The sequence below is a fragment of the Pollicipes pollicipes genome, unplaced genomic scaffold, assembly GCF_011947565.3.
Source record: "Pollicipes pollicipes isolate AB1234 unplaced genomic scaffold, Ppol_2.1 Scaffold_7261;HRSCAF=8764_pilon_pilon_pilon, whole genome shotgun sequence".
NCBI lineage: Eukaryota > Metazoa > Arthropoda > Thecostraca > Pollicipedomorpha > Pollicipedidae > Pollicipes > Pollicipes pollicipes.
The window spans coordinates 33,087,702-33,110,266 of NW_023597054.1; the positions used below are offsets into that span (position 1 = coordinate 33,087,702).

Below are 22,565 nucleotides of genomic sequence, written 5' to 3' on the forward strand. Positions count from 1 at the left end.
CGCATAAGCTTGCAAAGTATATCATAATATTCCACGCGTTTGCCTTGTTAGTAATATGCACCTCCCGCGAAAAGTTTACTCATTATCGATATAAAGAGAGCCTGATGTTCTGGCCGTTCTTACTCATATAATTCTCGTGCGTACGTATTTCACTTTTCATGCCATTGCATTTTAAATGTTACGGCATGGCCTTGCAAAGTATACCATCATCTTCGCCACTGAATTTTATGTCATCGGCTCGCCAGTCATGTACCTTTTCTGTTAGGGACTTGTTCATGATATGTTCGAAGTTTTTTTTTTAATTCCGATGTTCCCACTGCTCCGCAGCTTCATGTCCGACGGCTAGCGGCCGCGCCGCGTTGAGGTCTCAGCACCGGTATATAACAAGCTCTAGGCTACAGGACGCTGGCCTGAAGCAAATCAGTGCTGCTTTTGCAACCCGTGACGAGTGAATAGGGTAGTGTGGGGCCATCCGTCGGCGTGTAGTCAGCCGGCCGGCCAAGAGCGCCGCCGCCTGCGGCGTCGGCATACAGCCATTCAATCATGTTATGCAACCGCACATCTGCAAACAACCCGCCGCCGACCACGCCCGGCTCTGTGCGCCGGGCCGGTCTTTCCACGAAAGCCGTCGTGGCAACTACGGCGAGCTTTGGCTCTGCCCGTCTGCCTCAAAATAAACAGCAAGACGAAGTAAATAAACAGTCTTTGGGAAAATACACACGATCGGTGCCGAGCCTCCTCAATTGAGTGGTGGCGCACGGGGGCACGACGACAGTACGACAGCTGAGTGCGGCGCGGGCACACGACCACAGCACAACAGCTGAGTGCAAAAACGGCGTTTTAACGGGTCCCAGAACCCTTGTGAACGAGCGCCCACAAGACCTCAGAAACCGCAACTGATATGGCATCTCGAAAAATTGGTCACAGTGTGCCAAAATACGACGGTTCGAAAGGATATAGAATGCATCCGATAGGATGAGAATACAGCCCACGGACATTCGACAGCGTTTAACAGTTGAACGGCGACATTATACTCAAACGAATGAGCTCGAGCTGCATCAAGCTTGAAAAATTGCACCCTCGCATGATACGACATCCGGCCACCGTTATACCAACGAGGGCTCGCGAGCAATGGGATGCCCAATGAGATCCAGGTACGTTTCGTTAATCGCAGCGAGGGAGACTGTCTCAGCTCTGTTTCGCGGCCGTTTAATTCATGACATGATTTTTGCACTTCGTGGGACAATACTGGCCAAAACACAACTTTCATTTTCGCTACCATGCACAATTTGGTTACACCGAATTAATAATGATAACACTTACCATGGGCCCCAGGCTGGGCAACGAAGACGCTTCCACTTAGCAACTGCTTTCCCTCTCCTTTATCAGTCGCATTGTTTTTTACGAGACCGTAGACAATCTAAAACAGGAGCAGGATATCACACACTTGCGCAGGTTTCTCAATACACGAAGTTGATAGCCACCCACCAATCCTGCTCACTTCCGCGTCGTCTGCACACCAGCGTTAGAAGTTTCGAGGGAAGCACTTAACCCAAGTTATTAGAACACAGGGCCGTTCACGGAAAGGCTATTGGTACAAATTGTTGCAGGTCGGAAAAAGAGCTGCGGGATCGGCGGTCAGCTGTGTTTCAGTTTCCCGGTCATGCATGTTAATGCCTTCTCCGTGGTCTAGCGGAAAAGTGCTGGGCTCGTAATCCAGCGGCACTAGGTAGGAGCCCCAGAGTGGGCGCATTGTTTAGCCCGACTGAAACGGAAAGGCCAGCTGCCAACTGGCCAACGAGGGTCAACCCAGGCCCAGGGCGGCTATGTCGTAGCCTTGTGCGGCACGTAACACGCTCCGCATTCCTGTCTGGCGAAGGGGTGCAGCCAAATCATCTGTTGAACTGGAAGGCACGACATGGGTGGTAGGTTCATGTAATACGCAACATACTATGCTTGACAGGCACTATGAACCCAAAGTCGCCAATGCAAACCATTCGGAATAAACGTATAAAAAACGGCTGCGAAGGTGGGTTTTCGAGTCCAAATTTGGAAACTGGATTAGCTTGCAATGTAGCTGCCTGCGCGTTCAAGCGTATCTAAATACTTACTGATTAAACTCAGTGAGTAATGCTTGCTATTCTGTCAATTAATTCAAATGACCAAATATAATATATTTAAGCCATTTCCATAGGCTGGCTGCGTAACGCTTTGTTTCGTTTTGCGTTCTAACCCAAGGCATCCATAATTCCTATATTTCAGCCCTGTAATAGAGCCAGTTTTACATATAATTCCGTACATATGTCATTTGCTCATGCAAGACCCCCGCCGATATCAACGACATTTTTGCTCGATGAAGACCGGTATAACACTTGCAGGTCTCAATGCTGACAAAGCACACCATGATAATAGCTTTATCCCGTCAGTTGCTAAGGATGATGCTAACCCTAACTTTGCTTGTGCGGTATAACTCCGAAAAGGCACTTCCGTTGCACAGAAACAGTCAAAGTCGCCCTATAAATGTTTGAAGCACCGTGTACAACAGCAAATCAAGGCTTCATTTATCCTGACGCGTATCCATGAACGTAGCGTGTTTTTGAGGTCTTCCATGTGCCCGTCATAGGCTCATCGTGGGTGAAAAATCAATCAAGTTGAGCTAGGCTAAGGCCAAAATGGTGAACATCTTGTACATAGCTGTTCTGATATGTTTTCAAGCGTGTTTCAGTTGCGTGCTCACTGCAGTGGTAATTCCTACCATCAAACTGTGCCACAATGTGATGAGGAAATCAACCCTGGGTCGTCCTGGACTCTGCCATTGTGACGTCACGCAGTGAAACGCCGGAGGCCTTTTGAGTAGTGGACGCAAACTATCTGTACATGCAGCATGATCGTCCACGCTGCTGATGCATCGTATGGTGCGTCATAGGTTCATTAAGTGACATAACGCCTGTTCGCCGTAACGTGTACACGTTAGAACACAAGCCTTTGAGGAGAAAAAATGGCGGCATGATTTAATGCGATCTTACCCTGGGAGTGACAGTGAGTGATATCTCAGAGTGACAGGTCTCGTTCAATGCATAGGAGACGTTCAAATTGGTCTATTTCGTCTCTAAACTTTGTTTTTTCTATTTTTATATTTCAACCACTACATTTCAATTTCGATGTGGTGGATATGTGTGTTAAGTCATATATGTGTGCTACCGTGGTTGGTCCCGCGGTTTTTATGCTGACGATATCATGAAAAAATCGCCAACTTAGCATTGCAGCCAAGATGGTTGTTATGGCCATGAAATTTCATTGGAGGTCTGTCCTAATGCCTGTCTCGGAGCCATCCCTGCGCATGCAATGCGCCCGAAATGTTGACACGATGAGTAAAAATGCATGCAGAGAGTGGGTAAATTTAAGCGGTCTTTTGCGTACAATACAGGAGACTCTAGAAGAAAAAACAAAGGGGCGAATTCGCCCCATCCTGAAAGGAGGTAATCCCAAGCCATGAACATGTCTATTGTTCAAGCACACAGCAGTGGTATGGTTTTAATATTCAAAGGAACATTAAATGACTGGATCAAGACGGATCACATATCCCGCGGTGCCGCAATTGCGCCGAAATCCGACCGTTTATTTTTTAAGGTAACTCTCTTGTTCATCACAGCAGAAAATATATCAAACAACCCCCCGCTGAAAGGCTTTTCCAATGAGTTCGTGAGAGCGTGGGGGCGATAAATGGGTAAGTGGGGGCTGTGTATCTTTTCCTAGTTTAGGAGGGAAAAATGGCCGTGTCCTTAAATGTTTCAGGGAAGACGTGAGAGGGACAGACCTCATTAAAAAACAATTAGAATCAAATGGTTTTCAAAAAATTACGGAAAAGAAAATGGTCACTCGTCATTGCCGACCGAGGTGTGACTGGTGCACTTCATTGCTTTGCATAATTTCAGTAAAAAGGTGTGCGTGATAGTCTTCTGTATTTCCAGAAAGAATCGATCAAGAAAGCTAAAAAATCAGTCCTCTACACGATCCTAAAAGCCTGCTTTGTAATTTTTGGAAGAGCCATGCTGAACATGACTCTCAGTGGGAGCATTTGTAGCAGGTGGCGTTCATGAAATAAAGTTATTGTTGCACGTTTAGCGGGAAAAGAAGAAGAGCCCTTTTCCTAAGAGGGCTTGGACTAGTCCCCTTAGTTGGCTCAGACAGGAGCCGCGGTAGCCTGCTGCATGCAAGTTGGCTTAGAAAGATGCTTGGTGTCGGTTATGAGTTGTCGGGTTTGGACAGCTGTATGAACGCTGGCCGGAATATGAGAGGTGTACTAATTGCGACGGAATCAGCGGAGGGGGCGTTTCTAGCGTGCGGTAACGTTTTTACTTCGTCCTACCACCACCGTAATGGTTTGTGTTGTGGTGCACGTTTATTGTGGGAAATGAACCTGATTTACGGGCATAACAGGACTCACATTCTGATAAATCATCACACCGTGCGTCGAAAAAATGTTGTAATCATGTACTTGAATGCTCCAGGCCAACAGAAGCCATAGTTTTTAGGTGGCTTTTTCATCGCTTGCCAAACGTAGCCGAGGCGTTTGACAATGCGCTACGTCATGTAAAAACACTTTGGCTGCGACGACCCAGAGCGTTCCTTGAAATGCTGGCGGCTGGGTTCATTTTTAAATGATGTTGTTGTAAGCGTTGCACACAATGACAGGGGCAAGGACACATATCCTCCAACCTGAATTTTGCAAGGCTGATGCGAAAAATCTGCTGAAAGTTGTTGGATATGTTCAAGGGCCTCAGCCAACTGAAGTTTGAGCCGAATATCGCGCGGTCGAGTTTCGTCGTCTCAAAACTCAAATGAAGGTAGCAATAAACCAGAAATACTTTCACAGCGGTCGTGCAGTAACTGGGGGTGATTCGTGGTTTTTAATCAACTATTGGTGATTGCGTCGGGTTGCTTTAGGGGTGGCTGCTTTATGATGAAGTAAATAAACTCACTAACGACGATGCGGCGAATGATTCAGACAGCTCAGAAAATGCGATTGAGCAAAACGAAGCATCGCAACAAAATAGGACACTATAGATAGCCTACACGAATACATCAACGCTAACAACTTTCGATGGTAATACATGAGAGCTTTGGACCAGCATCGCACATCGAGGTCGTCATTGTTCCAAATACAAGTGCAAAATGGCATGCACACATGTGTCTTTGTCCCACAAAGGCACGGACGGCAGCTGCGCTTCATCTGCAGCTGGGGGATAGCATAAATTGCATAAATGCACATTGACGCATTCATTGATACACTGATCGACATTAACAACCTAACAAGTGTTAACTGCCAAAAATATCTGCAGCCCAAAACAGTGAGCGATATCCTTATGTCGGGCCGCACTGTCGAGGTTGCGACAGCGTTGCAGTCAGATTCTTGACAGAGGCGGTTCTAACTGTAACGTTGCTCGCCCGAGACGGGATTACTGTGGCGTGCATCAAAGGTGTTACGGCACCCTTTATCCAGGCAGCAACACGGAGCCGCTCTGGACGCCTGTCGGGCTTGATGGTGGGCGGCGGATCTTCGGCTCTGTTTGTCAGCCTCAAAGGCGCGCTGTAGCTGACCTGAGGGCTGGGTTCGCCGATCCGGAGGTGCGACACTAGAGTCCGCTAACTGACTATCTCCGCACTAAGGCTGTGATATGCGCCGGGGAGTTTCTGTCACAGATAAGATGTCTTGAAAAATCACTTCGATTCGACCAGTTGGTCCGTCGGAACGCTGCAATATTTTTTTTTTTGTCTTGACATTTCACAAATAAGTGTCGCTGCTCAGCTACCTTCGATTTCTTATAGCTTCCTCTCGGATTTTATTTGTCCCAGGAAGACATTTGTAATGTTGCATTAGGCTGGTTCATAGTGTCTTGGAACTGTTCACTTGACACTGTAACTTAACACACTCTCCAGCGTGGTGGGGAACAATTCAACCTGCTCCCCTACGAGGTGTCCCAGAATAATTTCCGAACGAAGTAGCGCAACCGCGCGAAAGGTAGGCCTGTAAGCAAGTGAGTAAGGCCATCTTTTGATACAACAAAATTAGATACAGCTCGTACAGTGGCTGAGCTTAGCAATAAAACGCCAAGCCATGGCTACCAGCGAAGGCGATGTTTATATTGGGCATCGTTGGGCATGCAACACCAGGGTGTTAGACGAAGTTACACAGCCTCGGGATGGTTTCTAGAATATCAGATAATACAGTCAGAATATCAGATAATACAGTATCAGATAACACATTTCAAATTTCCGGATCACAAGAACGTCAAAAGATTACTTCTGTCAATTTCATGAGGGGCACGTGAGGTCACTGAATAAAGTGGACTTGAGCAAACATTTGCTTTGAAGATTTTGACGCGTAGTTGAGTAGCGCTTGGCGCCGATTGTACATCCAACTGTCAAAATAATATCGATGGTTTGGGTATGTTTGTCTCCTAAAGATTAGATAGGGTCACTAACCCGACCTGAACACCGGTGGTCTTATGTTTACTCGAGACATATATGTAAAAGATGGTTGCATGAGAACTTATGAGGTCACATCGAACACCGACATGGTGTTTGGCCCTGTTGCACCCTGTTTGACCCAAAGGTGACCTAGGGACCTAGGGATACCAAAGTTTGACTCAAGTGATTCACATAGTGGACTACTCACCTTGTGAATTTGGTGTGTCTAGCCATTCTAGTTGTTATATTTTCGGAGGGTAAGACTGACCCCTCTCACCCGATCGCATTTGAAAGCCCGGAACCTCGACCGATGCATCAAAAACCTACTTATACGGAATCAGAGATCGTCGTTTAATTCAACATGCACATAACCAGAACACTGCGCGATACATTTCAACATTTGAGTGTTCAGATAGCTTTTAGATTTTTACCTATTGACGTTTTGAACAGCAGGGATCAGCAATGTGGCAGCGATTATTCATCAGTGTTAGATAAAGACCCTTCAACACCCAGCGCCGGCTCATATGACGTCAACCGCGATAGCCTATCGCCTCGTAAAGATAGCGGTGAGGTCAGGCACATACAATCTTCTCCCTTTCAACACCATCAGAGCGAAATCACGCTTGCGTCGAGTTGTAGAAATGCACCACTCGAATGAGATTAAAGCATCGGCACTGAATTCACGCTCCGGTGCAGACCCGCCAGGTTCAAGGACCAAGTTAAAGCGACGAGGCCAAATCTTGCACTGGGTTGGCCATTCCCGTGCGCCAAGGCTGAGTACAGTTTGTCAAGCTGATAGGCAGAATTTCGTATGACGCACGCCCGTTTGCAAAAAAAATGGACTGTACGACCTGTCGAATCACCCGTTTCCGCATTCCGGTGGCCTGCGACGGCCGCCAGCGCCGCCGCTTCCCTATCTGCCCTCCGATGTTCGTTCCTGCCGCCGGCGCTTCCCTGCATGCCCTTCTCTGTTCGTCCCCCGCCGTCGCCACTGCCCTTCCCCTTGATTCATTTGCCGCCGCCCCGTCATCACGTCTTTGTTTGCCCCTGCCACCAGTGCCCCGGTTTTGCCTTCTCGGTTTGCAGACTGCTGTCCTGCCCTCCCGTGTTTGCCCACCGTCGTCGCCCTTGCCCTATCTGCCCTTGCCTGCCGTATCGGCCGGTTTAGCCGGCGGATGGCACCGGCGGACATGCCGCGCCCGGCACGACTCATGCAAGCTGCAGCACCGACAGGGCGGGGGAAGGGCTGCAGCACCGACAGGGCGGAGTCAGGGCTGCCGCTCCGACAGCGCGGAGTCAGGGCTGCCGCTCCGACAGCGCGGAGTCAGGGCTGCAGCACCGACAGCGCGGGGGAAAAGCTGCAGCTCCGACAGTGCGGAGTCAGGGTTGCCGCTCCGACAGTGCGGAGTCAGGGCTGCCGCTCCGACAGTGCGGAGTCAGGGCTGCAGCTCCGACAGCGCGGGGGAAGGGCTGCAGCACCGACAGCGCGGGGAAAGGCTGCAGCTCCGACAGTGCGGAGTCAGGGCTGCCGCTCCGACAGCGCGGAGTCAGGGCTGCAGCTCCGACAGCGCGGGGAAAAGCTGCAGCTCCGACAGTGCGGAGTCAGGGTTGCCGCTCCGACAGTGCGGAGTCAGGGCTGCCGCTCCGACAGTGCGGAGTCAGGGCTGCAGCTCCGAGAGCGCGGGGGAAGGGCTGCGGCTCCGACAACGCGAAGTCAGGGCTACAGCTCCGACAGCGCGGAGACTGGGCCGCAGCACCGACAGCGCGGGGAAAGGGCTGCAGTTGCGACGGCGTGGGGAGAGACTGCAGCTCCGAGAGCACGGAGTCAGGGCCGACTGAGCCTGGCGTCTGTTCGCCGACCCGACCCGACCCAGACTGACCTGATCGGACGTGGAGTGGGGCGGCGCGACAGCCGCCCGGCGCCGTCATCAGCCAGAGGCTCGGTGCAGACGAACGCGTGAACGAGACCAGATGCAAGCAGGAACGGGGCTTGCATTTGGAAATTTGTGCCGGTTCTCGAGAAAGCCCATTTAACTGGTGCAATAAAGGAACGGACCAGTTCAAGTGTAGACATTAAGCCCTGGCTCCAGCTGAGGGGCATGCTTGACTTGATGCGACGTTAAGCCCTGGCTCCAGCTGAGGGGCATGCTTGACTTGATGCGACATTAAGCCCTGGCTCCAGCTGAGGGGCATGCTTGAATTGACCCATAACGCCAGTAGTGTGCCGATCAGCGGATCTGGCGTTGCTTGCTCTTGTAGTCTGGTTCAACCGCCAATTGTAGCGACTTTTGCCAGACGGCGTCAAAACACCCGCCATGTTGCTGTAGATCATTTTTGAGGTCCTGGCTTGGTCGTGTTGAGTTTAGAAAGCTAACTTCAGTGGACTCTACGTTGATCTCAAAAAGTACGTCAGTATTGGACAGCAAGTAAAGTTTTGCCGTGTGCTACAAAGCTTAAACCTTCGCCTTACAAGTATCTTTTTCACTTTCGCCATATGAGAGGGGCGCATAGGCTTGTCAATTAAGTTCTCAGAAACAAAGGAGGTTGGAGTCACGAAGAAGCATGCATTGAAAACATTTCGTCCAACCGCATCAGAAAGCTACGGATGACCAGTGGTGAAAGAAGCCTGTCGCAGAAAGGCCTTACGAAGCAGCAATTTACTGTCATTAGGGTTTAAGACGCATGACCTGCAGGGCGTCATGTATTGTCACGTGTTCAATTGTTGACGTAGCCTGACCTTGCATGACCTAATCTTGACAACCAACACAAGAGCAACAAGAGCAGTATTATATATTGGTTTTATCCTTTCTTATCAATATCACATTTCATGTAACATTGAGAAGAGCAGTGCAATTAATATATAACCATAGAATATTCTTTGGGTTGCATTTCCAGCAATAAAGAAGGTGCTGCCTGTGGTTTTGAGCGAAATGTCACCAAAATAACCACGAGAAGGAGGTCATAGATCACGAACCGCCTAAGTCAGACACTTCAAATTTCCACGACGTCCGTAGAACTGATGTTCACTCAGCTGGCCAAGATGTGAGCACCGTGCTCAAAACTGTTCAAAAGTCATCGCTTTACAAATGATTTAGCGCTCCTGACGACCCCTCGTTCTGTGAAGGTTAAAATGTAATACCAATGACTCACGAGCCGGGCGCACCGCTGAGACCGGTTCGGTCTGGAGACAAATCGGCGAGACGCACGAGAAGAAGAGTGCAGGCTAATGGTCACATGACTTTCCATGAAGTTTAGCATAAGATGATTGGGCATGAAAATTGACTTGGTGTTAAGCCAGCAATCCAGCAGTTGAGTTGTACACTGTGGATTCGCTAGGCAGTTTTTGCTGATTGAAATGAACAATTCTATTCAATTTTGTGTTTGATTTTTGGGACTTAACATATTTTCCTGCGGGTTTTGTTTGATTTCCGTGTTTTGGAAGAACGTCGTGCGGGACTTCTAGATCCGTCATGAAACTGACGTTTGCCAGCGTTTTGAAAAAAAAATGTGTGCAAGTAGGTAGTGCTTAAAGGCAGGAACCGTTTTTGGAAGGATTCTAGAATAAACCAGCTGGAGGTAAATGTATCGTCCACCATACTTCGACTGCAGCCGGCCAATGTTTGACTGGAGCGAGTCATAACACGGTTTTATACACATATGCTGGTCACACTTAGCATATGTGCAATATGTGTGAACCGCTAAGAGCGGGTTCAGGGACAGTACTGCGATAAGTTTGGCTCCGAGTTTTGACATAAATTGGGCCAAATCTCACAGAAGTATTATAATATCCAAGCGCACTAGGGTGGGGTGGCCAATTTGACCCCACCCCACCCCAATGTGCAAACGTGCGATGTGTGTGAACAGCTAAGAGCTGGTTCAGTGACAATACTGCGAAAAGTTTGGCCTCGGATTTCGACATAAATTGTGCCAAATAACTTATGGAAGTATTATCAGATCCAAACGTACTCGGGTGGGGTGGTCAATTTGACCCCACCCCACCCCGAAGGGTATTTTCAGGAAACACGTTCTCAACGCGCGGCGTAGCCGCGCCAAGCTTTGTACAACTGACGGAAATTTAACCATCGACCTTTTGAGACAAAAAATTAGGTGTAACTCGTAAAGTCATTGGCCTATGGCAGGTGAAATACAGGTCATGGACGTCAACTAAGACAATTTCTAGGGAATTGCACAATCTAGTACGACAACGGATTGTGAACGAAGCCACTCACGTTTGAGATATGTTTTTCTAGATAATTTAACAATTAAATTTAGGATAAAAGGATAAAAAGGAATTCTGTTGACTTGGGCTCAGGCAAAAAGGTCAGACCGAGCTGAAACTTCAACTGCTTTTAAATGAATAACTTGCTGTATGGGGGGGAGGGTTGACGCTCGTTTCGAATTTGTAATCACCGGGTTGTCAGACAACATCTTATTTGGACATCGTTGAGGTCAGACGAGGTCACTGGCCTAAGATGACCCCAACTAGCCTCCTGTTTTTAGAAAGATGCCGCCAAGCAAAGTTATTGACACTTATTTCAATGCAAATATGAAAACAATGTTGAATGTTTTGGGTCAACTTGGCCTTCTTGAAGTCGATCAGGTCACTAACCTCAAATGAATCCTTATGACTATGAGTTTTTTGCGACTAATGAATACTTTTTACCTTTACAGTATCTGAAGTGACCTGTCGGCACTTCAGACATTGAACTGGGGTATGAACTTGTTTGGTGTGTCTTACCTGAAGATCATGACCTTATGATCTCAAAATTCGAAACAAGTGAGTTCACACACAGGCTTCTCTGCCCTGTTAATGGAGCGTCCCTATCTTTGTTTCTTTTTGACATCTCAGCGGGCAAATCTTCTCCCCACCCTGTCGCGTTGCGTTCGACCGGCCACTCGGGCGCTTGTTAATAGTGGGATTGGTTGCAAGTTTTCAATGATGAATTACATGCATAAGTTATATTGTAAACACAAAAAGAGCCATTGCAGAGATGGCATCAGATGAGCAGACTGAGGGACTAAAACGGCATTCACTTTGTTTTCAGCCGCCGAAAAGTACATTGTATCCTCTCTTCTTTTCTGATCTTTGGCAATAACTTCGTCGGCGATGGAAATGCATGAGAAACAGGTACAAGTATAGCCAGGAGTGGACAGCAGGGGGGCAGCCAGAGCCTTGGCAAGGGAGAGCACAGGGTTGACAAGGGGCTGCTGATAGCAAAAGAGCCCCCTAAAAAATCGCTTGCTATGGCCCTTTGTTATTAGGAACATGTTTTCCTAGATATTACACACACACACGCACGCACGCACGCACGCACGCACGCACGCACGCACGCACGCACACACACACACACGCACGCACACGCACACACACACGCACACGCACACGCACACACACACACACACACACACACCACACACACACACACACACACACACACACACACACACACACACACACACACACACCACACACACACACACACACACACACACACACACACGCTGCACACGTACGCACGCACGCACGCACGCACGCACACACAGAGAGAGAGAGAGAGAGAGAGAGAGAGAGAGAGAGAGAGAGAGAGAAGAGAGAGATGAGAGAGAGAGAGATAGAGAGAGAGAGAGAGAGAGAGAGAGAGGATATATATATATATATATGTATTTTTTTAGAATATATATATATATACATATATACCTATGTTTTTTAGAATATATGTATATAATATAATATATATAATATATTATTATATATATTGTTTTAAACCCTAACTGGACTATAGACCAGACACCTCCAGGCCAGAAACAATTTGTTTCAAGTTTTTAGCAAATAAACTGACCAAATCACGCGTTAAATAACTGCAAGTAGTAAATCGCCGGCGCCCTCCATTTTTCAGTGGTCCAGCAAACTCTTCAAACCTGATAGAGCTTCAGAAACTTGGGCCAGAATTTATCTGGGTTTTACAGAGATAGCAAAAGATTTCGCAAGTGTAAATTGAAGAGTGAAAAATTGGGTCAAGAATTGCATAGACAATGGCGCAAGCCATGTTAGTCTGGACATATTCCAATTTTCAGTCAGAACCGACGGAGTGATACAAATTAATGTGAAGACGCAGTTTTGAGCATTGCGCGTCTCGCAATCTTAGCAGCATAAGCGCGATGCCAGGCGTTGCAGGCCTCCGCAGCCCGCACGCAAGCACACCAACAACCAATGGCAAAGTAGAGAGAGAGAGAGAGAGAACAGAGGAGAGAAATAGAGAAGATAGAGGAGAGAGAGAGAGAGAGAGAGAAGAGAGAGAAGCGAGGAGAAGAGAGGAGAGAGATAGAGAGAGAGAGAGAGAAAGAACGAGAGAGAAGAGAGAGGAGAGAGAAGGAGAGAAGATGGGTGTGGGGGAGAGAGAGGGTATATATATATATATATATATATATATATATAATATAGAGTAGATATATATATAGATTATAATATAATATATATTATATTCTATATATATATATATATTTAGGTGTGGGTGTGTGTGTGTGTGTGTGGGTGTGTGTGTGTGGGTGTGTGTGTGTGTGTTTGTTGTTTTACCCGTATAACTGGACTATAGACCAGACACTCCAGGCCAGATCAATTTGGTTTCAAGTTTGTAGCAAATAAACTGACAAAATCACGCGTTAAATAACTGCAAGCAGTAAATCGCCGGTGCCCTCCATTTTTCAGTGGTCCAGCAAACTCTTTTCAAACCAACAGAGCTCAGAAACTTGGCCAGAATTTGATCTGGGTTGTGCAGAGATAGCAAAGATTCCACAAGTGTAAATTGAAGATGAGAAATGGGTCAATAATTTGTATAACATGGCTAAGCCATGTAGTCTGGATATATTCAATGGTTCAGTCAGAACCGATTAATGGTGCAAATTATGTGACGTAGTTTTGAGCGTGCGCGCTCGCAAATCTTAGCAACATAAGCTCGATGCCAGGCGTTGCAGACTCCGCAGGCCGCGCAGCGTTGGCCTTGCGGCTAACATTAGGTCGTGGCTAACAGGTAAACGTAAGTGGTGACACAATTTAAAGTAGTACCATTGAACCCTTTCGAACACCACATGTCATGTGAAGAGATATACGGGTGTATGTTTCACCTGTGCGGTTCTTAGATTGATGACAAAAACGTATCGGTCTTCACATCACCGCGAAGAGGCGCTGGAATCTGATGGTGCAACTGGAAGACTGAAGGTACAATTTCTATTTTCCGTGTTGCTGTAGCTGTTAATCTGTCCAGAGGACAACCTCAAAGCTGAAAAACACAGATTCGCTCAGTGGAATCTTTGAACTGTACGAATTAATTTTCAGACATTTATAAACCTGCCGTTACTCGCAGTTGACAACACCGTTCGGTTTTACGAAAACTGCGACCCAAGCCATCACTTTCCTTGCTCCCCGAGATTACGGCCGCGTGATTGGGGCTTTATGACGCACTCAGCTGCTGGGGCTTTATGGCACCGCCAGCCTCTCACCCTGACGGGGAGGGCGGGCACCGCGGGGAATCGAACCCGTGCCTGTGGTTTCCTATGCGTGCAGTAGTCGACGCAGGTGTCTTAGAAACTACACTATCGCCACCGGGCGCGTAGGCTCAAACCTTTTGATGGCGTTTGTTTGACTAGTCGATTCTGAAAAAATTGACGTTCTCAGGGAGACGTGGGGTGGCCTTGTGCGTTTCGCCCTCATTTCGACACACTTAATTCAACACTAATGACTCCCCTTATTTCTGTCCAGCAAAGGACCCCTTGAGTACAATACTACGGGGCGCATTGTCGTTTCCGGTCAAGGGCTGTAGAGTCATTCTGTCCCACCGCGCAGTGTTTTCCGGCCGTCATTCTGGCGACACGGGGCGACATCTCCTGGCCGATCCAGAAGCCCTCAGAGGGATAAATCACATCACATTGGTGATAAAACTCTCGGACGGGGCCGAACCTCACATTTGAGGTGCGAGGCGAGCGTTTTCCCATCAGTGTTACACTGCCCCCCCCCCCCCGCTGATTCGGGTAGTAAACAACAATTAATCGTTTAAGTGTGTATTCGGGTAACATTAGTAGGCCATTTGCATCATTCCTACATATCTAAAAGCATTGATTTACGGTGAGTTAACTGATACTGATAGCATACTCATATATCCCGACTATGACATGCGAACGAAACTGCCGGCACCGTTGCGGGTGAGTGCCACGCACACAAGTTGCATCATTCTTCATGATACTAACATCACTAGAAGACAGGGTAGCACCGCTGAGAAGCGACGGTCACATAAACACCCTATTCAACCTGGCAGAGCGAAACAGCTTTATACAAACAGGCGGGGCGTTTTGGGAAGCATGCAGTCCACTTTTAAAAGCTAAAGACATGCGACTTCTGCTATTTTTCCGTATCCAGGAAAGACCTCGTGCCTTTGCTAATGCAACGCTACCAGTAAAGCCACGAAAACTTAATACCTACCGCCAAACTTAGGAAAACGCGTAGTTCCCCCATACAGATATCTTTCGCAATTACAAGGACACGTGCTTCAACGAAAGCTTAGTGAACTACATAACTACGGCATAACTGCGGAAGCAAGATATTATACATCGCTGAACGACAGTTTCTGACTCAAACCCCTCATTAAAGCTTCTGGGCTTTTTTCCTGGGGAGATGGAAAGCATGCAGTCAAGAGCCGCGCGAAAAGACGCGATGATCGCCCGCATGTTCATTTGTGTCTCATACCGACACCAAGGCAAATCCGACCCTGTCTCAAAGAACACAGCCAGTCACTGCTGGCACGTCCGGCTCCATCCCACACAGTCACTGTTGGCAAGTCCGGCTCTATCCTACGCAGTCACTGTTGGCACGTCCGGCTCTATCCCACACAGTCAGTGTTGGCGCGTCCGACTCTATCCCACACAGTCACTGTTGGCACGTCCGCCTATGTCCCACACAGTCACTGTTGGCACGTCTGGCTCTGTCCCACAGTCAGTGTTGGTGCATCCGGCTCTGTTCCACACAGTCACTTCTGGCACGTCCCGCTTTGTCCCACACAGTCACTGTTGGCACGTCTGGCTCAGTCCCACAGTCAGTGTTGGCGCGCCCGGCTCTATCCCACACACAGTCACTGTCGGCACGTCTGCCTATGTCCCACACAGTCGCTGCTGGCACGTCTGGCTCTGTCCCACACAGTCAGTGTAGGTGCGTCCGGCTCTGTCCCACACAGTCAGTGTTGGTGCGTCCGGCTCTGTCCCATATAAATACTGTTGGCACGTCCGGCTCTGTCCCACACAGTCACTGTTGGTACTTCCTGCGCTAACCCACACAGTCACGGCTGGTACGTCCATATCTGCACCACACAGTTGTTGTTGGCACGTCCGGCTCTGTGCCACCCGGCCGCCGTTGGTACGTCCATATCTGCACCATACAGTGCTGTTGATTCGTCCGGCTTGGTCCCACACAGTCGCTGTTGACACGTCGACCTCTTCCAACGCATTGCTGGCATGCAGCCATGTTCTAGAAGTGTCTGTTCCACATGTACTGGTTTCACAAAGTGTCATTTCACGTGTTTCACAAGGTGGCAGGTTGCAGGCCTCATAGAGTAGCGGAAATCAGTGCACTACGCGTAGTGTATCCATTTTTGTAGTTTGGATATGCACAGGAGTGTTTTGGCTGTTGGCTAGTCGGCTCGGCTTCTAATGACCAAGACCCATTTGCCGGAAGCAGCATTCCCCAGAGTTCGGTTTGTGGCACCATCACGTGGACGGTGATTAAGTCCGCATAGATGCAGTGCTCATTCGTAAATGTCATTCCGAAGGGGCACCATGTACTAGTGCATCAGTATGCATGAGTCGTCATTTATGCTTGCCATGCATATGTCTGGAATGATTTTCCAGTTGCTGGAGAGATCTGAGCACGGCGAATGGGAACAGTGACATTTCCTGGAACTGAAGTCCGTGAAGTAAGTGCGAGGCGGATTGACATTTAATGAAAGTATGATATGATAACAGGCTGGTCAAGTGAAGCCAAATTCCAATCTTTGTTTGCTTTTTTCACTTCCAGGGTACCACGTGCTGCTGCGCCAGGTATTACGCATTTGTTGAGGCTATACGGTGGATTGTAACTATAATACACTTTTCGTAGACCATAGCAATGCTAAATCGTGAAAACTGCCCCACCTTCCCATGCGGTCTTTTGGGGAAGTGCTTGCAGCTGAAGTTCCAGTCCAGCAGATTTTCACGCGATCCACAGCTAAATTTCGGTGTTGTCAGTTGTTTCTGCGGTGCTCAGATGAAGGCGAGTTTGCTGCCAATCCGTCATGTGTCACGCAGCTGATGGCCGATGCGTCGCTTCGTCACGTGGTCGGCGCCTGCTGTGAAACTTGCCAGCTGGACGTGTGGTCTTGTGATGTGATGTGACGTGGCGTTTGTCGAGGCGCTGCGTCACTCATAGGTGACCACGGTGGTGACGGTCCTGCCGCGCAGCGCGCTGGTTGGCTGGGCGGCCGGCTGTGCGGTCGGCATGGTCTGCGCTCCTGCGCGGCGTCGCTCGGCCACCAGCTGGCGCCGAGCGCGCTGCGACGCCTCGTCCAGCCCGTCCACCCACTCGTCCACGGCGTCGTCGATGACCAGCGAGCGGATCGAGGTGGCAATGGGAGCGCGGCAAAGCGGGCAGGTGTCGGTCTGGCGAGACGTCCGCCGTACGCACTCCTCGCAGAAGGTGTGCGAACAGCCCAGCGTGGTGGCCTTGATGAAGGGCTCGCAGCAGACAGCGCAGACAAGGCTGGCGGGCGGGCCGGAGGCGACGGCGCGGGCGGGAGCGGGGGCGACGGCTTCCTGCGGGGGGACGGCACAGGCATCCGCCTGTGCGCGAGCACCGGGCTGTCGGGATGCCTTCTCTTTCGCCTCGTAGCCCTTGCGGATCTTTCCCACCACATCCCGGGTGCCATTCAACTTAAACCTACGCAGAATGCCAACGTTGTGCTCGCCCTGGAATACGTTGTGCTCGCGTGGGCACCCTTTACTCTTGCAATGGCCGCGGATAAAATCGTAGCAGACGTGGAGATACTGGCAATTACTATTCTTGCACACAGACTTGTTGTATTCGATGCAAGCTCTTGGTGTAGCTGGTTGTTTTTTGCCAACTTCTCCCTCAGTTGACCCAGCCGGGCCTTTACCCTTCGGTCCTGGGTTTTCGGCGACCTTTTTGGGCTCCTGTCTGGCGGCAGGCTGTTCGCTCATGGCCAAATACATATCTCTAAGCCTGCCTTCAATGACCTTTGTTTCTGTGTCAAGCAGTCTCCCTTTCCTCAGCACACTCAAGTTGTGTTCACCATTGACGATGTCGTGTTCAAGGGGACACTTGCTTCCGCTGACACATTTGTCTAGAACAGAATTCAAACACAGATGAAGGTTTTTACAGTTGGCGCTCTGACATCCTAAGGTATTGTAGGGGAAGCAGACTTTGGGAAGATTCAGATCTTCTCGTTTTGATTCGCTTGGCTTGTACTTCTTCATCATCATTTGTAGTATCTTTCCGTGCTGGTTTTGGTGAAGCCATCCCTTCTCTTTCAGCGCAGTTAGATTATGCCCCGTGCTCAGCAAATGCGTTCGCACACATTTGTCCTCATATTTGCACTTGCCACTCACAAAGAAGAAGCAGATGTGCAGCTCTCGACAGCCGTCGTCAGTGCAGCCGCCCTTGCTGTTGAATGCGCGGCACACTTCTGGAGGTACTTTCTCGCCCGCGGATGGCTGTTTTGGCTTGCTCATACTGTGATCCACTTGGCTGGCTGAAATGCAACCAACAGGAGATCAGGCCTGAGCACTGGATGCGACGTGTTTCGGTTTGATAGCATTTCTTATGGATCTGTTGCTACCTTGAAAAATAAAGGGAACTTCGGAGAGCTCAAAGGAAGAGTGCCATTTTTCAGGGTCAAAATTGAGCAAGCACGCGTCCAGGTTCAACACATCTGACCCAGACTGTGGGGTAGGTGTTCTCATGTTCGTCATCATGAGCGGAAGCTCTTGATATAAATCAAGTTTTTTTCGCGGAAGTTTTTTGCTCGACTTCATGCTCTAGTCTGTTGATCCAACAACATAATTTTACAGTAATTTGTGGGTGGTAAAAATAGCAGCTGGCGGCAAAAATATGTGTTTAAAAGACACACCTTGTATTTTTTGTTTGGTTGCAGCATGAAACCAAGCAATCAAGTGCTTTATAAGAAGTTGTGTGCACATAGCATGTTAGAGCTTGTCAGTGCCTATTGCCATCAAAATACCTCACTCAAAACCTACGCATTTAACAGAAGTCTCGCTCACTCAGACTTTCGTCGCTAAATAGATTGCAATGCGTCAGCATAAAAAACCTCGCTACGACGCTATGACGTTATCGACTAAGGCCTTCCCAAGGCTGACTGTGGTTGGCTCCAGGTCCAGAGACAGTGGTGGTTGCGGTATTTTAAGTGAGCTGATGCTGTTGCATATTAATTGAGCCGTTAAGGTTAGTAATAAATCGATATAAGATCTTCTTCTTATCCAGAATATATTTCCGAAACACAGGAAGATCAACGTTTCTATATTTTCACTGAGTGCAAGCGTGATATACCACACCAGCAAGCATTTTCCAAGCATTTGTGTTACTCAAATGATATCGTTTGCATTAAGCACCGCCACACACAAAAAATATGATATACCATTAAGTGTTGGGACTAAAGTTCTACGACCAGAAAATAAGTAGATCATGTACAAGTCCGCTATTGACATTTCACACGACCTGCGGGCCGCACCATTCAACCTAAATCGAATATTTGATGGACGTATGAATGAATAAACAACAGCTTCCATCTGTCGGATCACCACACAGCTTTACCAAGATAGTTTGTGAAGAAAATCTTCTCAGAGCACAACTTTTCATGGCGCTAGGCCAAGTCTTTAGAACCTAGACAGGCAATTGCAAAAATAATCCAATGGAATAGGCACAGACACACGTTTTCGTTAAGGGGATACACATTAGGACACCCGAACAGGGTGGCACAAGGTTCGCTTCAAACTTCGTGCTCCCGCCGAAGACTAGGTCAAATACTCACTGCTTGACCTAGTAGAAGTTATTATGCAAATAGCACAAAATAAATGCGAACACGCAACTCAGCCTATTTATTTTTGCGGACTTGGGGAAGGATTGAGTATCTGAACAGGCACTTAAAAAAGTTGAGGAAAAGGCACTCTCTCATGGCGTTGAGTTGCCACAGTGCTCAGAGTATGAGCGCGCACATGACTGGATGAGTGTCAGGCTAAGATCAAAACCGAAATGTTTTTTATTGGACAACTTGCTATATGAAGTACCTTTTCAGTTCAAAATTTTATATCACAGGACACAGCAGCGTCAACAGACATCTTGTTTGGATTTAGTTTAGACCAAGTGGGTAACCGGCCTAAAGTGACCCCAATCAAACTTTAGTTTTGGGATCGTGTCGCTTAGCACAGACCTTGTCTCTGGTACAGATTTATGTACGGAAATAGTCTCGAATAGTTTTTTCACTTTGACAATAAGAGAGCCAACATAAATATCAGACACCTTTTGCTTCGAAGAGATCGGCAGGTTACAGTTTATTGCATGAATGCGTTTGAGGTCACTTCAGACGCTATGAAGTTTGGCATTTTCATTTTCCTGAAGGTGATAACCTAGATACCCTCAGCTTTGACAAAGGTCAGTTCATTTACAGGCTACCCTGTCAATTTAGGATCTCCAGCTCTCCTACTTTCTTATATCTCAGGAGGTCACCTTGCCACCCCCACCCCCCTAACCCCAGCCCAACCCCAGCCCCTAGCACTCAAGTGACCATCCGGGCATGCGTTTACCCAAACAATGGGGCCGGGCAACCCCCCCCCCCCCCCCCGGCCCACTATCAGCAAGAAGATGGCGGCTCTGCTCGAGGCACGGCTGTGTTAAATGCACCGCACCGCCCCAGGACTGTTCGCTGAGAACTGTGGCATTTCACTACCACTCGAGTGCCGGAGCGTAAGAGAAGCATTCAAGGTTTTTCTTCGACATGTCTGCGCCACATGTGTCGATTTGTATGCTTTTGGTGGGCCACTGTCCCCCTCCCCTCTCGCCCATGTCCAATTCTCTCCACCCCCCCCCCCCCCATAGTGAGTGTGGCTCCCCCAAGTTTCTAGCGTATCAGTGCAACAGAACATTAATTATGGTAACTCAAAATTATATCAACTTTTACGGAGGTTCATAATCATTGTTTCACCTATAATCAGGTAAGTCACGATTGCTCCGTTGCGGCTATCGAACGGGGTTTCGGTAGCAGCCTGTAACAGTCGTGTAAAACAACATACACTCTAAATACCCCAGACTGTGTATGTCTAAAGGTAGAATAAATGTTTGTTAATGGTCCGGGAGGGTGGCGAAAAGACAACACGGGAAGCTAACCCCTCTATTACTTTGTCCTTCTCAACAGTTTCATCCAAATTTTCCATGATCAACTCCAATTGTTATTTTGCACGCCTGTAACATCGATGAACTGGCCCCCTATAAGAAGACATCAGTAATAATCACCACCGAATAATGTCTGTGGAAGGAAGGCTGTGCATGATATCTAAACTTTTCCTCTGTGTTGCTCATATTCGAGCGGAAAAAAAATGTTCGGATCCCAGGCCCACATTTGGGGACCCAAATTCCATGAGATAGCAGAACCTTCTTAAATAATTCACATCGACATCCCCCTTCCTCGTAAAGATAACACACCCGGACCCGAGTGATAGGCGTGCCAAAATAACCCATACTTTTTGACATAACATCACAAATAATATAGCAGCACTCACGTTCCGCACGGGTTTCGACTTCGACGCCGGATTTGCTTGTTCTTCTTGAGCACACGACGCCGCGGATGATCTCCCCAGGCTCACTGACCCAGTCGCAGACGACTCAGACGCAGACAGCACCTCTAGACATATCTGCAGCCGCGAGCGGGGCAACGGTGCTGCCCTCTACCACAGCTGTTCACGCTGCGAGGTCATGCAGCGCATGGCGTCGTTCAACAGGGGTGCGCCCAGTGCGGTGGCCGGGTGGGGCGGGCGGCTCGAACGGCTTAGATAGGAGCTGGTCAGGTAGCTGCAGCCGGTGACGTACCAGCCGGATTCACGTACGCATTCTGACGGCATGACAAGTTCTGCTGGCGAGGCCTGTCGTCCAGTATGTGCCTCGTTAAATCCAGCCTGCGCCGCCCAGGCCGTGTCCGCCGTCATGTGCAGGAAAGAGAAGCTCTCTTTATAGATGCGTTACCAAACGAAGCTATGGCACAGCGATCACTTAAGCAATATGTATACTACAAAGTGCAAGCAGCCTGCCTGATCCCAGCCCGGTTGTCGTCTGCCCCTGCGTCCACGGACAGAGGCAGAAGTGCGAGCAAGGGTGAAGCCGGCGCCTGGGCGCGGCGCTAGCTCGGAAGGGGGGAGGAGGTCGCGTCAACAGAGCCCGGACGGCGGCCGGGCTTTCCCGTGCACCGGCCCGGACCGCTGCGTCACAACATCCGCCCAGACGACGGCCCCGACGCCGCGTGACGCATGCTGCCTTCTGACGGCCGCGGATCAGGCGGAAACTACGGGCCTGGCCCCTTTGTCACCCAGCAACACAGCACGCGCCGAACACGTGTGCCTTCCTGAGCGGCCGTTCTGACTACAAGCCAAGAAGCCACAGATGCCATCGTACTGTGTCAAATCCACTCGCTATTTTTCATGGACAGTACTCGCCCGCCACCCGTAACATTCACTGCCATCCTTTTACCATTTTGGCATTTAAGTGCAGTTATGATAACCATCAAGATATATTTCTGTCTAAACTGTGGTTTGGTTTCGTTTATAACAGAAATCATGTGAATGCATATAATATTGACCAAAAAACCATAGCTAGTGGCACTAGTTGGCAGCTCCTGGCGTGTTTGTTCGCCATTCGGAAGCGCTTAAACGCGTTCGTTAAGAGCCCAGAGCCTCCCCTAGCCGGCTTGGGATATTCACCCAGGCATCCTAATTCCGCGATTTAGGTCACCCCCATCCTGTGATACAGATGAGATGGAACGTATGTGTTCTATCGG

General features: G+C 48.8%; 2 protein-coding genes across 2 annotated transcripts in view; both read right to left on the reverse strand.

The window, feature by feature from the left end:
* The window catches only part of LOC119111316 (xylosyltransferase 2), a 64,276-nt gene that overhangs the window by 31,217 nt on the left and 10,494 nt on the right, over positions 1-22,565 (reverse strand). The window contains exon 3 of the mRNA XM_037235130.1: positions 1,324-1,420. Coding sequence (XP_037091025.1) covers positions 1,324-1,420 — 97 coding nt within the window. The remainder of the gene's footprint in view (positions 1-1,323; positions 1,421-22,565) is intronic.
* On the reverse strand, positions 15,190-21,430 carry LOC119112673 (uncharacterized). The gene is made up of 2 exons (XM_037236916.1): positions 21,298-21,430; positions 15,190-18,257 (listed from the first exon to the last, which is right to left on the reverse strand). Exon 2 carries the CDS (start codon positions 18,235-18,237, stop codon positions 16,909-16,911), a length of 1,329 nt encoding a protein of 442 aa, XP_037092811.1. The 5' UTR covers positions 18,238-18,257; positions 21,298-21,430; the 3' UTR covers positions 15,190-16,908.